The 20,762-nt window shown below is 33.8% G+C and overlaps 1 protein-coding gene across 1 annotated transcript in view; it reads right to left on the reverse strand.

Moving 5' to 3' along the window:
* The window catches only part of LOC145277819 (protocadherin Fat 4-like), a 514,458-nt gene that overhangs the window by 73,134 nt on the left and 420,562 nt on the right, over positions 1-20,762 (reverse strand). The window contains exons 22-24 of the mRNA XM_080129718.1: positions 13,897-16,561; positions 12,634-12,951; positions 6,455-6,816 (exon numbers count right to left, since the gene is read on the reverse strand). Coding sequence (XP_079985844.1) covers positions 6,455-6,816; positions 12,634-12,951; positions 13,897-16,561 — 3,345 coding nt within the window. The remainder of the gene's footprint in view (positions 1-6,454; positions 6,817-12,633; positions 12,952-13,896; positions 16,562-20,762) is intronic.

The following is a 20,762-nucleotide window of genomic DNA, read 5'->3' on the forward strand; positions in this document are numbered from 1 at the left end:
AAAAGTTTGTGTTTTTCCTACAAGAAAAGATAAAAGTTTTACTTTTTTAACGGTAAATTCTTAGGTATAAGTTTTTTTTAAGACTTTTTGTTCAGTCAAATTTTCTTTTGGAGGGAGGGCACAGAAATTTTACATATATATATATTTTTTTAATAGAAAATACGTAAAATATGTTTACTAAAATCCTAAATTGTAAGATGAGAGTATAGGAAAAAAATTACTTTCTTTTTTACAGGAAAACTTAATATCTTTATCTTATTTTATTTTTTTTACAGCTGTTCATTGCCGGTGGAAGAACTTTCTCGAGATAAGGATATTTCCTTAGGAATCTTTTATTTTGTTCGACTGTTGAACTGCAAAGAGGGGGGATATAGGGTAAAGGAAATGTGTAAGTGTGCTGTGATATAATACCGCATTTCCTTCGCATATTTTTAAGGATAACAATTTCGGACGCCCATAAATAAATGATTTTTACAATAGTAATAGTTAGGATCTCACCTGGTGGAGAGGGTATCACGTACTTCTTTTTTGGGGGCGATTATATTTACATTTTTATATCTGTTCTTTTATTTTTGAAATTGTTGTGTATGTGTGTGGGCGGGTATCGACGTTACCCACAATGAAAATGATTAATATCCTTAGTATAGTAGATGTGTTCAAAACGAAACTTTATGTCGACCCGGGCAACGCCGGGTACCAATGCTAGTGTTTAATAAATTAAAGAATGTAAAACATAAACAATAATTTAAAATAAATCTAGAGTCTGACGACTTTTACATAGAGGTCATTTTAAAGTTGCATGAACTTAAAGTTTTGAGAAAAGATAAGATGATTTGATTAATCAGAGATCGAAAAACGTCGAGAGAGTAGGTTGATTTTATCAGTCGTGGCAGCATTCGACTGAATTAACTAAGAAACAATGTAAAGACTAAAAAGAGAAAGTGTTGTAAATTCATGAGAGAAACACATAAATGTTGAGAATGAGAATAAATGAAGAAAACCAAAACCGTTGTTACTGCTTCACAGTGAAATGTCATCCGAGAGATGAAGGGAGCCATAACCTAAGGTTGGTAGTCTGTTATCAAACGGCCATTCTGTGCTTATGTGTCGTGTTTGTGGAACCTGCCCCGAAGTAATGTCCATGTTACGTGAACATATCTGTTTGAATATGTGTAAACACACACACACACACAACGAAAATTTATAACCACTAGACGACACGAGGGCGGTTTTATACACATATATATTATATAGACTAGATGGGCATGAACACGTATATATACACACGCGTAATATATACCCACAATACAACACGAGCAGGGAGATCCGGCGCTGTTCAGGATTGAATGAGAACTAACAAATCTTTTCACTCTACAATAATTTTATTGTCAACTAAATCAGGGGTTTTCAAACTTCTTGACTTGCGGATCCCTTTATATGTCAAGGTTTACCTTAGGGGCCTCCCTTATAAACGATTTTGAAATTGACGCTCCGGCAGTAAAATGTCCGATTGCTTGGTGTTGCCTTTCTTCCGATAACCGTGGCATGATAACGACTGAGCGTAATCTGCATTTCTCACCAGTTTTAATCAGCTGTGATTTTTATTCTAGTGACAATAATATTAACAGCTAGGGGCGAGAAAAGTCCATAATGCTTAAAATATTAATATTAAATGAAAACAGCAATAGTATTTAACAAATAGTTTTATTGTCATTTACACACGTAGGATTTTTCAATACACACTTAGTGAGAAGGATGTGCTTGTTCGATATTACACAAACTGTCAATTCTTGACGATATTACTGACAAACATACACGTAAGTCACTTTCTGGAGTAAGTCTGGATCTGTATTTGTTTTTCAGATTAGTCAGCACCGAAAATCCTGCTTTGCATAAGTATGTTGCCGCAAACGGTAACAAAATCTTAACTGCCTTTCGAGATAACAATAGATATTCGAAGGCTACAGTGAGCCAGAATTTCGAAACTTATTGCTGCATAAAACTGATTTTTAAACTTCTGTTTAAAATAAACAAATGAAGTAAAGCAGTAAATGTAGATTTTATGATTAACAAGACGAAATAGTAAATCGCATAAATGGATACAACAAACTTGCCTAAAACGAATTTCAAATCATAGACAACGGAGTGGAGACACCAGTTCTCTGCAAACTATTTAAACGTCTTGTGGTTAGAAGCAAGAAAGAGAAGTCTTACCGTGGGTGCTCAGCGAGTGAGCATTTTTATTTCGTCCGTTCTCGCAGAATCTCGTGTGTGCGTGAAGATGGAACCTATAAAACGATGTTCATTTCTGGGTGCTGGGAGATGATTCCCGGCCAGCCAAGAGAGAGGACTGTAGCGATAATCTTTCTTGAACATTCCGTTTGTGTATTTGAGGTGAACCCCCCCCCCATTTTACGTCAAGCTATTTTGGCGATGGCCAACGCAGGTTTAAGCAATATGATTAAGCCTTTTAATGGCGACGGTGATGTGGTGGCGTGGCTTAAAAAAGTGGACCTTATAGCAAGGATTCAGAAGCTGGATGATGTGGCCGCAGTAATACCACTGTTTCTGGAAGGGGACGCACTGGCCCTCTATTTGGAGCTCAGCGAGCGGGAACAGGATGACGCGGACGCCATCAAGGGTCGACTGATCGAAGCTTTTGCAGAGGGGCCTTTCGAGGCCTTTAATAAGTTGAAAGAGAAGAGGTGGACTGGTGAATCTGTTGATGTCTATGCGAATGAGATAAGGAGATTGGTTGAGTTGTCGGGCATCAGGGGACATGCTACGAGTCACGTAGTCAAGATGACTTTTGTTACCGGGTTCCCGGAAGAGATATCGAAAAGGTTGCAGCAGGTACCGGGAGTGGAGACGCTAGATGTGAGTGATCTGCTTAAAACTGCAAAAATCTTGGTGAGCACCCAGCCCACGGAGCCTGGAGGAACGACAGCAACGGTACAGCAGGATGTGGGCAGGAATCTGCCAAAACCGGGGATCGCATGCTTCGAATGCGGGGGACCACACATAAGAAGAGACTGCAGGAAGTTCTTGCAACGGACAGTGTGTTACAAATGCAATCGGAGAGGCCATTTAGCGGTAAAATGCACAAGTTCGGGAAACTGGCGAGGGGAGGCCGACGAGCCAGCGGCCGCTCCGATTCGAGGATAGAGGCGTACTCGCAGCAGATGCCCAAACAGAAGATTGCGGTGGAAGGACGGGAAGTTATGGCCCTGATTGACACTGGCGGCACCACTACCATGGTGCACACTAACCTGGTCGGAAGATGGAAAGGGAAGGGTGAAGTAGTGGCATTCGATGGGTCGCGAGTGAAGTGTCGAGGGAGGAAGACCGTCACTATTGATATTGCTGAACGTCGGATGAGGGTCCATGCAATTGTCATTGATCGCCTGGTGCCTGGCGTCCAAGACATCATTGGAATGGATGTTATATGCCGCCTTGGAGGTGTTACCATCACATGTGACAACGTGAGGTTCGGACGAGCTGAGTGCGCGGTGACGGAGAACGCCCCCAGAGGGATCAACAAGGCCGGGGAGGAAAGAAAATTGTCGATCAAAGATCAGGACTTCCGAGACGAATTCGACGGAGAGCGGTGGACGGTGGAGTGGGCATGGAAACATCAAGCGCCATCGCTGACAAACAGGGTGGTGTGCTACACAAATTCGCTTAGAGGAGGGGCGAGAAAGGAGTTTGAGCAGGAAGTCGACCGATGGATTGAGGAAGGGATACTGATGCCTTGGACGGATGATGTGGAGTCGGGCATTTTACCGTTGATGGCTGTTCTGCAAACAACTAAAGGGAAAGTAAGACCGGTCCTGGATTCCCGAGAGCTGAACGGCCATGTTAAGTGCCATACGGGAGGCGACACCGTAGATGCGTGCAGTGAGACCATTAGGGAATGGAGGCAGATGAATGGCGCATCTACGTTGGTAGATCTAAAATCTGCCTATTTGCAACTCCATATTGCCAAGAAGCTCTGGAAATATCAGTTAGTCAAGTACAAAGGCAAAACCTACTGCATTACGCGAGTAGGGTTTGGGTTAAATTCGGCACCCAAGATTATGTCAACTATCCCCAGGAAGATTCTGGAGACATTGGGAAAGGGAGATGGGGTAGTGAGCTCATACATAGACGACATTCTGGTGAATGAGACTGTGATAACTGCCAAGGAGGTGGTGGCTCATTTGAAGAAGTTCGGGTTGGTCGCCAAAGTGCTGGAAAAATTAGATGGAGGGGCTGCTTTGGGCCAAAAACTGAAACGAGGTGCGTCAGGCGGCCTAGAGTTTCGCAGGGGAAACGAAATCCCACAACTGAAGCAGGAGCTCAACAGACGTGAACTTTTTTCCATATGCGGAAAGTTGATCGGACATTACCCCATTGCTAGCTGGCTTAGACCAGCATGCAGCTACATAAAGAGACACGCCGAAGGACGAGGATGGAATGATAAGGTGGGAGAAACAACGGTCGCTATGATGGAAGAGCTCCTGAAAGAAGCAGAACGGCAAAACCCAGTCCGGGGAACCTGGAACGTACCGCGAACATTGGATGGAGTTGTGTGGTGCGATGCGAGCAGCATTGCAACAGAGGTCGTTTTGGAAATTGGAGGAGTAGTTGCAGAAGATGCAGCCTGGTTGAGGAAAAAGAATGACGTCAGCCACATCAATGTGGCGGAATTAGACGCGACAATAAAAGGAGTCAATCTGGCCTTGAAATGGGGACTACGTGACATCTGCATCAAAACAGACTCTGCTACGGTGTTTGCTTGGCTAAAGTCTCTCATTTCAAGCGAAAAAAGGATAAAAACGAAAGGGGCTGCGGAGATGTTAGTGAAGCGCAGGCTTGGAGTGCTGGCTGAGCTGATGCAAGAGTTTTGTTTGAAGCTTCGCGTAGACATGGTGGCTTCTGAAAAGAACCGAGCAGATGCTCTCACGAGAGTGAAGAGGAGTTGGCTGTTGTCAAAGAAAGATGTTGTTGCTGCATCGGATCTAGATGATGTTGGTGTGCGAGAACTGCACAATTTGCACCATATGGGGGTAGAGAGGACTTGGTACTTAGTGAAAAAAGTCGACCCGAGGATCACCAAGGAGCAAGTGAGGCAAGTGGTCAGGACATGCGACAGATGTCAGTCGATTGATCCTGCTCCAAACACGCATGAAGCTGACCAATTGGAGGTGAGTGGGACCTGGGAGAGACTGGCATTCGATGTCACCCATTACAGGGGTGGACTTTACCTGACCATGATTGACTGTGGGCCCGGGCGATTTGCCCTATGATAGAAGCTACGTGGAGGAACATGCAATGAAATAGCGGCAATCCTTGATGAGGTGTTTTTGGAGCGAGGCCCCGTGGAAGAGTTGTTAACCGACAACGGGACTGCGTTCAAGTCAGTAGCAGTGACAGAAGTACTGAAGAAATGGAAGATCCAACAATTTTTCAGAGCTGCCTACAGACCTAGTGGAAACGGGATCGTGGACAGAAACCACCGCACCGTAAAAGCAGTTGCGGAAAGGGGAGGCACATCACCTGAGCAAGCCGTCTTCTGGTATAACATGTCGCCTAAACTGGGACAAGTACCAGAGATGGTCCCGCAAATGTCAATGTTTGCATATTCCTGGAGACATCCCAGGGTGGAGCCGGCAAGCCACAGGAACAATTAAACTCGGGGACGAGGTATGGGTGAAGCCACCGGGGGCGCGCTGCACCACACAATGGAGTAGAGGTCGCGTGACTGGGAGAAACATTGTGGTGGGAGGAGTCCCGAGGCACATTCTCGACGTCAGACCAGTTGAGGGCGAAGCAGTGGAGGGGGGTGTGCAGCTACAGGAGGAGGACGAGACACCTCAGAGGCCAAGTAGAGAGAGGCGACCGCCACAGTGGATGAGAGACTATGAAATGTGATCTTGAGATCAGGGAGGCATGTGGTTAGAAGCAAGAAGGAGAAGTCTTACCGTGGGTGCTCAGCGAGTGAGTTCAGGCGAAGAAAAGGAAGAACAAACATGGCGGCCAGCATTTTTATTTCGTCCGTTCTCGCATAATCTCGTGTGTGCGTGAAGATGGAAACTATAAAACGATGTTGATTTCTCGGTGCTGGGAGATTATTCCCGATCAGCCAGGAGAGAAGGCAACGAGAGTAGAGACAGAGGTGTGTAGCGATAATCTTTCTTGAACATTCCGTTTGTGTATTTGAGGTGACCCCCCCCATTATACTTCAAAATTAAAGATGCTTATTTCAAAATAACTTAAACGTAGCTAATGTGTCTGAATCACTTGCGTAATAAAATATACAAAAATAGTTGCTATTTGGATCATGAAATAAAGCTTTCAAATAGGAAATACGTTTCTCCTTTCACTTTAATCAGTCGTAACATAAGTGACATAAAATTGTTTATACTATTTAAATAGTCATACAATGAATTAATAAAGAAGAAAGCAGACATACCTCTTAAAGGTGGTGTTCCATCATCGGTTACTTCGCACCACAGTCTGTAATTCGGTACAGCCTCTCGGTCCAGCTTGGATCTTGATGTTATAACCCCGGTCCCACCATCGATGTTGAAATCCTTTGGTCCAGTTAGCATAAAAAGAATTCTGTACTTGAGTAGGGCATTTCTACCACTGTCTGCATCAGTGGCAACCAACTGACCAACCGTGGTCGGAGGTGGAAGATTTTCAGCCACTTGAAATGTATAGTTTGAAGAGAGGAAACTTGGAGCGTTATCGTTTTCATCTTTTATCATAATATTTACATCAGTAATTGATGAACGAGGTGGGACCCCTCTGTCAGATGCTCGGATCCTTATTCTGGTATAAATAAAAGAAAAGATAAAGCGTATGAAGAAAGAACACATGCAAAAACGAAAAAAGAATGAGAAATAAACATGACCGAAATATGAAAGAAAATCGTGAGTGAAAGTATATAAATAAAACGAAAAGTTTGAAAAAAATTAATTAGAAATAAAAGAAAAAGAAATTTAAAAAATGGAGTAAAGCAAAGAAACGTGAAAATATCTACATAAAAAGAAAAGGAAAAAACAAATGAATTTAAAAGAAAGGAAGAGAATGATTAAGAGAAACCATACAAAAAGCAAAGAAGTGACAGAAAAAGATGAAGAAAAGGAAAGCTAAAAAACAGATACATCAAATGAAAGATAAGAAGAAAAGAATATATTAATGTAAAAAAGAAGGAAAGAAAATAAAGATTGAAATAAAAAAATATAGAAATATGAATAACATAAAGAAAGTAAAGGAGGAATACAAAGAGAACAATGGATAAACAATAAAATCAAAATAAAATAAAAGGGAGAACAAGTAAATGAAAAGAACGAAGAATAAAATTAAAAACTAAAGATGAAAAACGAAACAAGATTAATATAATCAGCGAATAAAGTAGAAAGAGTAAGAAAAAATGAATGAAAAAATGAAAAAATGAATAAATTAAAACAATTAAAAAATGAAAAGTGAACGAATGAAAAAATGAAAAATGAAGAGTGAAAAAATGAAAAAATGAAAAAAATGAAAAAACGAAAAAATGAAAAAATAAAAAAATGAAGAGTAAAAAAATGAAAAAATGAAATAATAAAAAATGAAGAGTAAAAAAATGAAAAAATGAAGAGTGAAAAAATGAAAAAATGAAATAATAAAAAATGAAGAGTAAAAAAATGAAAAATTGAAACGTGAAAAAATGAAAAAATGAAAAAATGAAGAGTAAAAAAAATGAAAAAATGAAGAGTGAAAAAATGAAAAAATAAAAAAATGAAATATGAAAAAATGAAGAGTGAAAAAATAAAAATTCAGGAGTAAAAAATGAAAAAATGAAGAAATGAAACACTGAAAAAATGAAGAGTGAAAAAATGAAAAAATGAAGAGTGAAAAATGAAAAAATGAAGAGTGAAAAATGAAAAAATGGAGAGTGAAAAAATGAAAAAATGCAGAGTGAAAAATTAAAAAATGAAGAGTGAAAAATGAAAAAATGAAGAGTGAAAAATGAAAAAATGGAGAGTGAAAAAATGAAAAAATGAAGAGTGAAAAATGAAAAAATGGAGAGTGAAAAATGAAAAAATAAAAAAATGAAACATGAAAGAATGAAGAGTGAAAAAATGAAAAAATAAAGAGTGAAAAAATGAAGAAATGAAGAATGAAAAAATGAAGAGTGAAAAAATCAAGAGTGAAAAAATGAAAAAATGTAAAAATCAAGAGGGAAAAATGAAAAAATGAAAAAATGAAGAGTTAAAAAAAATGAAAAAATGAAGAGTGAAAAAAATGAAGAAATGAAAAAATGAAGAGTGAAAAAAAATTTTTAAATGAAAAAAATGAAGAGTGAAAAAATGAAAAAATGAAAAATTGAAGCGTGTAAAAATGAAAAAATGAGGAGTGAAAAAATGAAGAAATGAAGATATGAAGAGTGAAAAAAATTTTTTAAATGAAAAAAATGAAGAGTGAAAAAATGAAAAAATGAAGAAAAGAAGATTGAAAAAATGAAAAAATGAAAAAATGAAGAGTGAAAAATGAAAAAATGAAGAGTGAAAAAATGAAAAAATGAAGAACGAAAAAATGAAAAAATGAAGAGTGAAAAAATGAGGAGTGAAAACATGAAGAGTGAAAAAATGAAATAATAAGGAGTGAAAATATGAAAAAATGAAAAAATGAAGAGTGAAAAAATGAAAATATGAGGAGCGAAAAACTGAGAAATGAAAAAATGTAAAGTGAAAAAATGAGAAGTCAAAAATGAAAAAATGAAAAAATGAAGAGGTAAAAAAATTAAAAATGAAAAAAAATGTAGAGTGAAAAAATGAAAAAATGAAAAATGAAAAAATGAGGAGTGAAAAAATGAAAAAATGAAAAAATGAAGAGTGAAAAAAATGAAAAAATAAAGAGTGAAAAAATGAAAAACTGAAGAGTAAAAAATGAAAAAATAAAAAAAATGAAGAGTGAAAAAAAGAAAAAATGAAGATATGAAGAGTGAAAAAATGAAAAAATGTAAAAATGAAGAGTGAAAAAAATAAAAAAATGAAGAGTGAAAAAAATGAAAAAATGAAGAGTGAAAAAATGAAAAAATGAAGATATGAAGAGTGAAAAAATGAAAAAATGTAAAAATGAAGAGTGAAAAAATGAAAAAATGAAGAGTGAAAAAATGAAAAAATGAAGAGTGAAAAAAAGAAAAAATGAAAACAAAGATATGAAGAGTGAAAAAAATGAACAAATGAAAAAATGAAGATATGAAGAGTGAACAAATGAAAAAATGTAAAAATGAAGAGTGAAAAAATGAAAAAATGAAAAAATGAAAAGTGAAAAAATGAAAAAATGAAGAGTGAAAAAATGAAAAAATGAAAAAATGAAATAATGAGGAGTGAAAATATGAAAAAATGAAAAAATGAAGAGTGAAAAAATGAAACAATGAAGAGTGAAAAAATGAAGTGAAAAAATGAAAAAATGAAGAGTGAAAAAATGAAGAAATGAAGAGTGAAAAAATGAGGAGTGAAAAAATGAAAAAATGACAAAATGAAATAAAAGTGAAAATATGAAAAAATAAAAAAATAAAAAAATGAAGAGTGAAAAAATGAAAAGATGAAGAGTGAAAAAATGAAAATATGAGGAGTGAAAAAATGAAAAATGAAAAAATGAAGAGTGAAAAAATGAAAAAATGAAGAGTGAAAAAAATGAAGAAATGAAAAAATGAAGAGTGAAAAAATGAAAAAATGAAGAGTGAAAAATGAAAAAATGAAGTGTGAAAAAATGAAAAAATGAAGAGTGAAAAATGAAAAAATGAAAAAATGAAGAGTGAAAAATGAAAAAATGAAGAGTGAAAAAATGAAAAAATGAAGAGTGAAAAATGAAAAAAATGAAGAGTGAAAAATGAAAAAATGAAGAGTGAAAAATCAAAAAATGAAAAAAATGAAGAGTGAAAAAATGAAAAAATGAAGAGTGAAAAATGAAAAAAATGAAGAGTGAAAAATGAAAAAATGAAGAGTGAAAAATGAAAAAATGAAGAGTGAAAAATGAAAAAGTGAAAAAATGAAAAAATGAAGAGTGAAAAATGAAAAAATGAAGAGTGAAAAATGAAAAAATATAAAAAATGAAGAGTGAAAAAATGAAAAAATGAAGAGTGAAAAAAATGAAGAAATGAAAAAATGAAGAGTGAAAAAATGAAAAAATGAAGAGTGAAAAATGAAAAAATGAAGTGTGAAAAAATGAAAAAATGAAGAGTGAAAAATGAAAAAAATGAAAAAATGAAGAGTGAAAAATGAAAAAATGAAGAGTGAAAAAATGAAAAAATGAAGAGTGAAAAATGAAAAAAATGAAGAGTGAAAAATGAAAAAATGAAGAGTGAAAAATGAAAAAATGAAAAAAATGAAGAGTGAAAAAATGAAAAAATGAAGAGTGAAAAATGAAAAAAATGAAGAGTGAAAAATGAAAAAATGAAGAGTGAAAAATGAAAAAATGAAGAGTGAAAAATGAAAAAGTGAAAAAATGAAAAAATGAAGAGTGAAAAATGAAAAAATGAAGAGTGAAAAATGAAAAAATGAAAAAAATGAAGAGTGAAAAAATGAAAAAATGAAGAGTGAAAAATGAAAAAATGAAGTGTGAAAACATGAAAAAATGAAGAGTGAAAAATGAAAAAATGAAGAGTGAAAAAATGAAAAAATGAAGAGTGAAAAATGAAAAAAATGAAGAGTGAAAAATGAAAAAATGAAGAGTGAAAAATGAAAAAAATGAAGAGTGAAAAATGAAAAAATGAAGAGTGAAAAATGAAAAAAATGAAGAGTGAAAAATGAAAAAATGAAGAGTGAAAAATGAAAAAATGAAAAAATGAAGAGTGAAAAATGAAAAAAATGAAGAGTGAAAAATAAAAAAATGAAGAGTGAAAAATGAAAAAGTGAAAAAATGAAAAAATGAAGAGTGAAAAATGAAAAAATGAAAAAATGAAGAGTGAAAAAATGAAAAAATGAAGAGTGAAAAAATGAAAAAATGAAGAGTGAAAAATGAAAAAAATGAAGAGTGAAAAATGAAAAAATGAAGAGTGAAAAATGAAAAAATGAAAAAATGAAGAGTGAAAAAATGAAAAAATGAAGAGTGAAAAAATGAAAAAATGAAAAAATGAAGAGTGAAAAATGAAAAAAATGAAGAGTGAAAAATGAAAAGAATGAAAAAATGAAGAGTGAAAAAATGAAAAAATGAAGAGTGAAAAAACCAAATGAATACAGGAAAAAAGAGAGAACAACAGAAAAATAAAAATGAAAGAAAAGTCAGAGATAGTAAAAAAATAAATAAAATGAAAATTAGAGAATAATAAAGGCGAAATAAAATCGATAAGAAATAGTGAAATACACTGAGTAAAGGATGAAGTAGAAAAAGAAAATCAAGATCAACGCGAGAATTAAAAATGAATTGCTTAAAAAATAAGGAAAAACGAAGCACCGGAAAATGAGGAGGAATAAATAAAAGCGAAGAAAAAGGAACGAGAAAAAGAAAGAAAACAGAACAATAGAATGACATAAAAAAAAGTTACATGTAAACGAATGAAGAAACCAATGAAAGCGAGAAAATGAGAAAAAGGATGAGAGACCAGAAATCAATGGCACATTAATTTTATGTTTTTCTATTATATTTCAAAAGAAAATATCAAATTAATATATTCCAAAATAAAATTGAGCAGAATAAAGGAATAAGAGCCAGAAGTCAAAAGAATATAAAAAGATAACAAAATAAAAACCTTTTTAAAGTAAGAATTAAGGTTATGTAAATGAAGAGAAATAATTTTAAAAAATATAACATCAAAAAAAAAGAGGGAAATAAACTTACAGATAGATAAACAAGTATATATATATATATATATATATATATATATATATATATATATATATATATATATAGGTAGGTAGAGAGAAATTCAAACGTAGAAAGGAAAGAAAAACTAAAAGAAAAGAGGTTGAAAAAAGTAATGACATAAAAGTTAAGAACAAAGAAATAAAATGATGAATACAAAGTAACATAAAATCTTACGGGAAAAATGAAAGAAAAAATATAAACGAAAGAAAGTAAGAAGAAAGAACGAGACAATAAAAAAATTTAAACAGATCGAAATGAGTAAAAATACATTAAAGAGAGGACATGAAACAAGGAGATAAAACAAAATAATTAAAGAAAAAAGAAGAAAAAAAAGGGGAACGAAAGGACAAAAGCAAAACAGTCAAATAAATTTTAAAAAATGAGAAAGCGAAAAATAAAAAAAACGATAAAAAGAGAATAAATCAAAAGCGAAAAAAAAAACATTTTAAAAAACTACTTGAAAGAAATAAGAATGTACAAACTAAAGAAATGAACGTGCTAATGCACTTACTGATCCGCGCTATTTTTAAAATTGTATTTCCAAGTTTAATTAAAGTTTTTTAATATGTTTTTATTCAATTGTAAGGTTAAAGTACAGAATAGATACAAAACACCCTCCCCTCCCCATGTTAAGAATGGCTTTTTAAATAATAACGTAATTATTTCAGCACGGATCATTAAGTGCATGGGTACCGAAATGAATAGCAATAGACGCAAACGGACAAGTAAACAAATGTGGTATCCGAAAGAAATGAAATGAAAGACAGAAAATGACAGGTAATGAAACTCCACCTGTATTGTGACGTTCTTTCTCGGTCCAACGAGTTGTTTGTGAGAAGATAACCGGAAGTGGAATCTAGCCGGAAGTCATCATTCGTGTTTCCATTGAGAATTTCAAATATGACGGCGCCATTTTTTCCTTCGTCTCGATCATATGCGACTATTTGAGAAATCACGTGTCCAACGTGTGTCTTTTCTGAGACCAAAGCCCGATAGCGACGGACAAAGACAGGGCTATTGTCGTTTACATCCGATATGTGAATGCTGATGTTTGTGGAACCTGTTAGCCGTGGTCTGCCATTGTCAACAGCATAAATAATCAAAGAGTGCCTATCAGGAAAGAAATTCAAACATAAATTCAAAATAACTTTAAAAGAACAGAAACATTGGCAGCAATACTGGATCACAATGTTTATGTCCAAAAACATACGTGCGTAATCTAAACAGTAGTGTTTTTTTTCTCATCCAAAAAAAAACAAAACAAAAAACAGTTAATTATATGTTATAAGTATTTTTAAATAAATGTTTGGTGCGGAGCGAATATATTAACAAATGCGACAGGAGAACAGCAGTTTATTGCTATTTAAAAGCTTTTATTAGAAATTAATTTTATTACAACTAAATTATTGACAGATATTCATCTCAAATCCTAATAAGTAAACAAGCCTTGCATTGTTTCTAGGATTCCCTCCTCCCAGGCATTACACTATCTCTAAGGAGATGAACTGAGTTATTATCGATCGCTTTAGGCACGCTTATCGGGAAATAACAAGGTATTCGACTACGTGAAGTTTTGTTCTCCTCAAGAATGCTCCATTTGAGGGGAGGGTTAGATTACCTGCTTACGACGTTAAGTAATAAACTGACGTATTTATAAAGAAGTAAATTAACAGTCGTAATAATTAGCACGATTGTCTCAGCTAAAGATGTACAAGATTTATTTTGTATGATTCCTTTTCAAATTCAATATTTGCTTACATCGTTATAAATCCATACACAATTTTATTGTTTCCATCTCCATTTTCAGTTTATTTTTTTTAAATGAGACGTTGATATCTGTTTATTCCAATACAAATATTTATAAACAAGTCTTTATCGATTGATATATTTAATTATATCAGAAAAGCCAACAATTTCAGATAAAAACAAAATGATCAAAAATGGTTACTCATATTTTCAACCTTCCAAAATTAATGTGTATTTTTTTCTAGTTTCTAGTTTTTAAAATCTGTGACGAGTTTCAAAATTTGAGTTTTGCTAATAAGTTATACTCACGTGCTCATAACTTCACGATCAAGTTGCCGGCGCACATATATGATTCCACTTAGTTCATCAATCCGAAAGTAATTATTTGCAGACGTTAGCTCTGTCTGACTGAACCGAATGTCAGAATTACCGTTCGCCGAAGAATCGCTGTCTGTCGCTTTCATTTTGATCACTGATTTGCCAATCGCAATATTTTCGGAAATCTTTATAGAACGCATAGACAAAATAAAGTCTGGTGCGAAATCATTCACATCTCGCACTGATATACGAACGGTGCACCGACTGGACATTTTCGGACTGCCTGTGTCGACCGCCTCGATGATATATACGTACGTAGATTTCCTTTCGAAATCTAATGACATGTTCACAAACAAGCTGCCGTATTTTGGGTCCAGAACAAATTCTCCAATTGGGTTTGTATCTCCCCCAACCACGGAATAAGTGACCAAACCGAACGAACCTTCATCTTTGTCTACTGCGCTCACTTTTCCAACAAACGTATTTGGAGATGCATCCTCGTCTACTGAGAAACTGTACGTATTTTGCCCAAATACTGGCGGGTTATCGTTGATATTAACGATTCTGATGCTCAGCGTCATTGTAGCCGATAAAGGACGATAATTTGCTGTCCCCTTATCTAATGCAGTTATGATGAAATGAAACTCATTTGGTTGCTTCTCATAGTCCATATAATCAGCAAGCACTATGTCTCCTTTTTTCTCATCGATATAAAAAGCATTTCGTGGTGCGTTCGAAGGAATCACGTGAGTTATTGAGATATTTAGTCCATCAGAATTACCAGTGTCGAGATCAGTCGCATTCACTCGATAAATTATCGATCCGACCGGGTGATCTTCTTTTAACACGATGCTAGCGTTACCTTCGGAAAATGTCGGTGGGTGATCATTCTTTGGTTTTACATGAACAGTTACATGGGAATAGGATGAAAGGGGGGGTACACCTTTGTCCTGTGCTTGGATGTTTAACGAGTAAGTTGCTTTTTTCCGGAAGTCAAGTGTATTATTAACCACAAGATGGCTGTCAGTAATGGTAAATTGATCAGCTGAATCACCAGACGCGATAAAGAAAACCACTTGACCATTTAATCCGATGTCGTCATCACGAGCACCAAATGTTAGCAATTTGGTGCCAATTCTTACGTTTTCAGACACATGCACAATGAAAGATGTTTTGCTGAATTCTGGGAAATTGTCATTCACATCCGTTACGTTGATATAAATTGTAGTCGATGTGGTCCGGGGTTTTCCAGATCCATGCAAACAATCTCTAGCCGTCACAGACAATCGGTAACTATCCTGCGATTCACGGTCCAAATGTTTCACTAAGACGATTTTACCTGTTTTGTAATCGATTAAAAAATGCCCGCCAGGATCACCTGACTCAATGTCAAACGCGATTTCGCCATGGTCCTCACCTTCGTCGGCGTCAGTCGCATTGATCCATGCAATAAGCGAACTCAGTGAGCTGTTTTCCATCACTGCTATTATATTGTTACCCCTGATCTGAAAAGTCGGGGCGTGTTCGTTTACTGGTAACACTTTGACGATTAATTTTACATGCGCGTATAAGTTTAACGGTCGACCATTATCATCTACTAAAATGTCCAATGAATGCAAAGTGTTTGTTTCAAAATCCAAACGTTTCATCAAGAAAATTTGCCCTGTATTGGATTGTACCTCAAATAGCCCTGAATTGTTTCCTGTTTTGAGTGTGTAGGTCAGCAATGGTGAAGACAGATCCACATCAAAGCAGGATATATTCGCGATCCATGTTGATGGTAGTTCATCTTCAGATAAGGAAACTATATTCATTTTCTTACAAGAAGGGATATTATCGTTAACATCATCGACTGTGACGGTCAGAGACGTTATGTTACTTAATGAACGAGGTGAAGCATGGTCAGCCACTTTAATAATCAAGGTATGAGTACTGGACACCTCTCGGTCTATACGATCGTTAAGAGTGATAGATCCAGTAATTTTATTGATGTTAAAGTATTTGTTTGGCGTAGGAAACGAAAAGAGCAATGATGTGTCTGAAACATCGTCATCTTTGGCGATTACTTGGAATACAAAAGAACCAATTGCCGCATTTTCAGGGACATGAGTTCCAAATGGTCCGGGAGGAGTGAATCTCGGTGGCGTTTCATTAATATCAATCAACACAATTTCAACTTGGATTTTTGTGACATGTATTTGATCTGAGACATCGATTATTATCAAATATTTGGCTTTATGTTCAGCGTCCAAATTGCCAAAAACTGTAACGTTGCCTGTCGTTGAATCAATAATGAAGGAACTTGGAGTATTGCCCCTTGTAATGGTATAAGAAAGAAGCGAGTTAGTGCCAATGTCTAAATCTGTACATTGCAAAGAAATGACAGGGCTGTTCAGTTGGGCATTTTCAGGCAGCGAAACAGAATAATACGAAGAGCGACACGTTGGACTGTTGTCATTTTCGTCGATCACGTTTACTGTGACAAAAGCTTGAGTTGAGTAGGCAGGAGAGCCTCCATCTATGGCCTGAATTACAAGGGAATACATTTCTACTGATTCTCGATCGAGATTAGCAATCAGTTTTAACTCTCCAGTGAGTGAATCCAAAGCAAATTGATTGTGAAGGTTACCAGACAGAATACTATACCACACCGTACCTGGAATTTTAAATTATTCAAATTATTCATTACATATATATTTTTATACAGAGAGAGAGAGAGAGAGAAAGAGAGAGAGAGAAAGAGAGAGAGAGAGAGGGGGGAAGTAATTTTATATATATATATATATATATATATATATATATATATATATATATATATATATATATATATATATATATATATATATTCCAAACTGAAAGCTATCCAAAGATTAAGAATAATTGAATTTTAACAAGGGTCGTTGATAGTGCTTAATCAAAGAGAGTAAATTATAGTTTTTATTTTTATTTATTTTTTATTTTTATTTATGTAAATACAGTCATATCTTGCTACGATGTGCAGACGGTTTCGATTATAATTTATCTCATCAGGCAAGAAAATTTAAAAATTAAAAAAGTTTCAAGACCATTTTTAATTCAATATTCTAGTTACAATATTAACACTGCTTCACGCCAGTCATGGCAAAGTATATTTTCTCTCCTCTGAAATTGAAAATAGCCTTGAACCTTTTTAATTTTAAAATTTTCTTGCCTGATGAGATCAATTATAATTGAAACGGTCTCCACATCGTAGCAAAATATGACTGTATTTGCATAAAGAACAATGTATATATATATATATATATATATATATATATATATATATATATATATATATATATATATATATATGAATATATATATATATGAATATATATATATGAATATATATATATGAATATATATATGAATATATATATATGAATATATATATAGGAATATATATATATGAATATATATATATGAATATATATATATGTATATATATATATATATATATATATATATATATATATATATATATGTGTGTGTGTGTGTGTGTGTGTGTATATATACGTCGTTTATTAGTAGTAAAAAGTCAGGACACTGTAGAATTTAGTTTATAATATTTTATTTAGAACAAGGACTACGAAATAAAGATGAGGGTTCTTTATTCCATGGAGTTTCAAAGATAGGCCCTTCTCATCAGAAGAAAAAAAGCGTTAGCAAAAGGAAAGTATACATGAGTATCTGTTTTTGCTGGTTAGCTCAATTTTTTAAAACAGTCGAGAAAGAAAAAGTGAAAGAAGATTAAAAGTTTATGGGAATAATGAAAAGGAATTCTCAGCTAAGTCCAATCTTTCCCTTTTTTTTGCGAATTTTGCTATAACATTTATATATGCATACGTTAATTATTTGTACAACATAAATGCATTCAATCAAACTTTATTTAATAAGATTTAAATTTTGTGTTTATTTAATCTGTTCAATAAAATTCACAATTTTTGCATAATAATGTAAAGAATGCATATGCTAAATGCATTTATATTTTTCCTATGGCGTCTTCTTTTGACGTCTGCAAAGGTCCTGTTTGTCGGATCGCGAGAAAACAAATGAAGACAAAGTTTTAAACGACACTGCTCCTCCACTTTCTTTAATTTCAAACCGCGAGCTGAATGTGGTCAACCGGATTTCTATTTATGTTAACACTGGAAAAACTATAAGTTTAAAAATATATTAAATCTGGTGCTAGATTAAAAACGCTAAAGCAATGTTGATGTAATTACATTTAAATTAGCGATTAACTTCTTGAACAAATCTGGTCATCTTTTTTTTATTATTTTTGGATTGAATTTTAACCAATGCATATAGCAACGGACACATAAAGGGATACTGTGATTAGGAGTCAGTTTTATAGGTGAGGAGTTGTACTGCAAGATGTTGCTTAACATTACATTTAATTTTTTGCAGTACAGTCAGTGAAACACGAAGAAGTGTGGAATTTCTTTGTTTAAGGAAAGAAAGTTTTCCGACATCTGGGGACATCTACAGTGAAGAAATGGGATTTTGCTGATAGTTCATCGAATATATTTTTATTTAGGGGGTACCAGTTAAGTGAGTTCACTGGAGCACATTCCGTGGAATTATTAACAAAACAAACACATGGATGCCACATTACGGCGCTGGGACAGGGATTAGCGCTTAGTAAGCTATTAGTCAAGAGGGAGAAACTAGTACTGTGAGCAGCAGTTGAAATGTGGTAACAATAACAAACCATATATCAGCGAATGGTGACTTTAGCGATATAGGATACTAGCATTTGTGAGAAGTTTTTTAGTCGGAAGGAGAAGTCAAACTTCTTTATGATTAGTTATTAACCATGAGAAATTGTTGAAATTGTTGAACAAAATTATAATGCAAACCTTCATTCATTCAAAACAATTTTTTCTATATACTTGCCTCTGCACGAGGCCAGAATTAGATACAAAGTTGTTTTTTTTAATGTGGAGAAAATCCAGCTCCCACAAATGGGACACTCTAAATCGAAAATAAAAATTGCCTCCGTCTAAAACTTCTCGTCCATTGACCACAGACAAAAAAGCGGAAGTGTAGCACAAGGTGTATCAGAAATTTGATGGAATTTTTGACACCCCTAACAGAAAACTGCGAATAAAATATAAAAAACTCGTAATTTCTCTTTTTAAAGTGGGTTGTTTATTTTCTGTATGGAATATACTTCCAAAATAAACTATTAAAGTTGTTGAAAAAATAATAGAAATATTATCTTTTATTTTTTAAAAAACGGTGTTTACAAAATGTTTACAAAATGCCGGCGTGCCTTCATGCAGCCATTTTTTTACGTAATCAAATCAATTGAATTCTACGAGTTAAATATGTTTCAATTTTTAAACTTTAAAAATCTATCAAAATTTTTCTATTGGTTCAATTTTTACGATATTTTCAGTGTCAGTGTGAAATTTTAGGCTCTTTCCAATAGACTAAATATAATATTTGAGACAAACGTTTTTTTTTCAAATCCCCCCTCCCATTTTGAAATGTCTATTAAAAGTTTTATAATTAATTTATGTACCAAAGTTATGACAAATCGAAAAATAGTAAGTTGAATTATTAAAGTTCTGATCATCATTTTAATGGCCACTTTCTGATACACCTAGTGTAACACTAGGACAGATATTAAACTTTGCTCCTTTGCGAAACTTTAATAAAGAATTTAATGATAAATTATTCTTAAATTTCGCAATCTTTAACTTTTACATACGTAACCAAATATTAATGTTTGTAAATAATTAAATTCTGCGACATTGAAATATTCAAGTCACGAAAATCGTATCGTTCTGTTTTTCTGTACAATAGACTCCTGTTTAACCAAAAACTGCTTTGATGGGCGTTGGGGGGGGGTATTTAATGTTTGGGACTACGAAGTCGATATTAGAAGTAACAGTATTGACTGTTTAGAATGCGCTCTGGGCGAAAGAAGGATAAGCGGATTTCGTTATCATCTCAAATGATATTTTCCGAGTCCATAATATGTTTGCAACCATAGCTTTTGTCACGCCGTTCAACTATGATTATTGGGAAAATATTAGTGAAAACTTGGCTCTGAATACCTCAGCACACGAACAAGCGTGTGAATACCGAGGACCTTAATGACGGACACACAAATAGAATCCTTCCAACAGTAAATACAGAAGCATAACAGAGGACAATCGAAAATGCTGGCTACCGTGAAGAGGAAACCATGTAGTCTGTTGTCTTTAGACTCATCTCGTAAAATTTAAACTTGTTGTTGTTGTTGTAGTAGTAATAGTAGTAGTAGTAGTAGTAGAAGTAGTAGTAGTAGTAACCGTAGATTTTAGACCCATTATCCTTGGAATGTAACAATGTTTTTGATGTAATCGCTGAGCCTAATTTGCAATGTACAATTTTTATTTTCTAAATTATTTATTTGCGTTTCTCAACTTATTCTTCTGACTTACTAGCCGAACAATGGTGAAAGATTGTGAGGATGGAGTTCCGTGTTTCTTTTACGTAAACTGTTAACTTAAGCTAGTTTGCTTTTAAAAATCATATATATATATATATATATATATATATATATATATATATATATATAATTAATTATATCCATTTATTAAAATACATTCTTATACACACATACAACTCAATAGACTGAAAAAGCTAACGGGAACGGTCAAAACTTTTGTATTTTTAGAAAAACTATTTCTATATGTCAATAAGTAAATAAAAAAAGAGAAAAGGTATACGCATTTATATGTTTTACATATTTATTCTGTATATACATATTTGCATATTTATTCTGTATATTGTTACATTTTTAGTAACAAAAAATGTAATTAATTATTCTTTTATATGTTGTT

This window comes from Euprymna scolopes, chromosome 6 (genome assembly GCF_053919585.1).
Source record: "Euprymna scolopes isolate OS-2025 chromosome 6, ASM5391958v1, whole genome shotgun sequence".
Lineage (NCBI taxonomy): Eukaryota > Metazoa > Mollusca > Cephalopoda > Sepiida > Sepiolidae > Euprymna > Euprymna scolopes.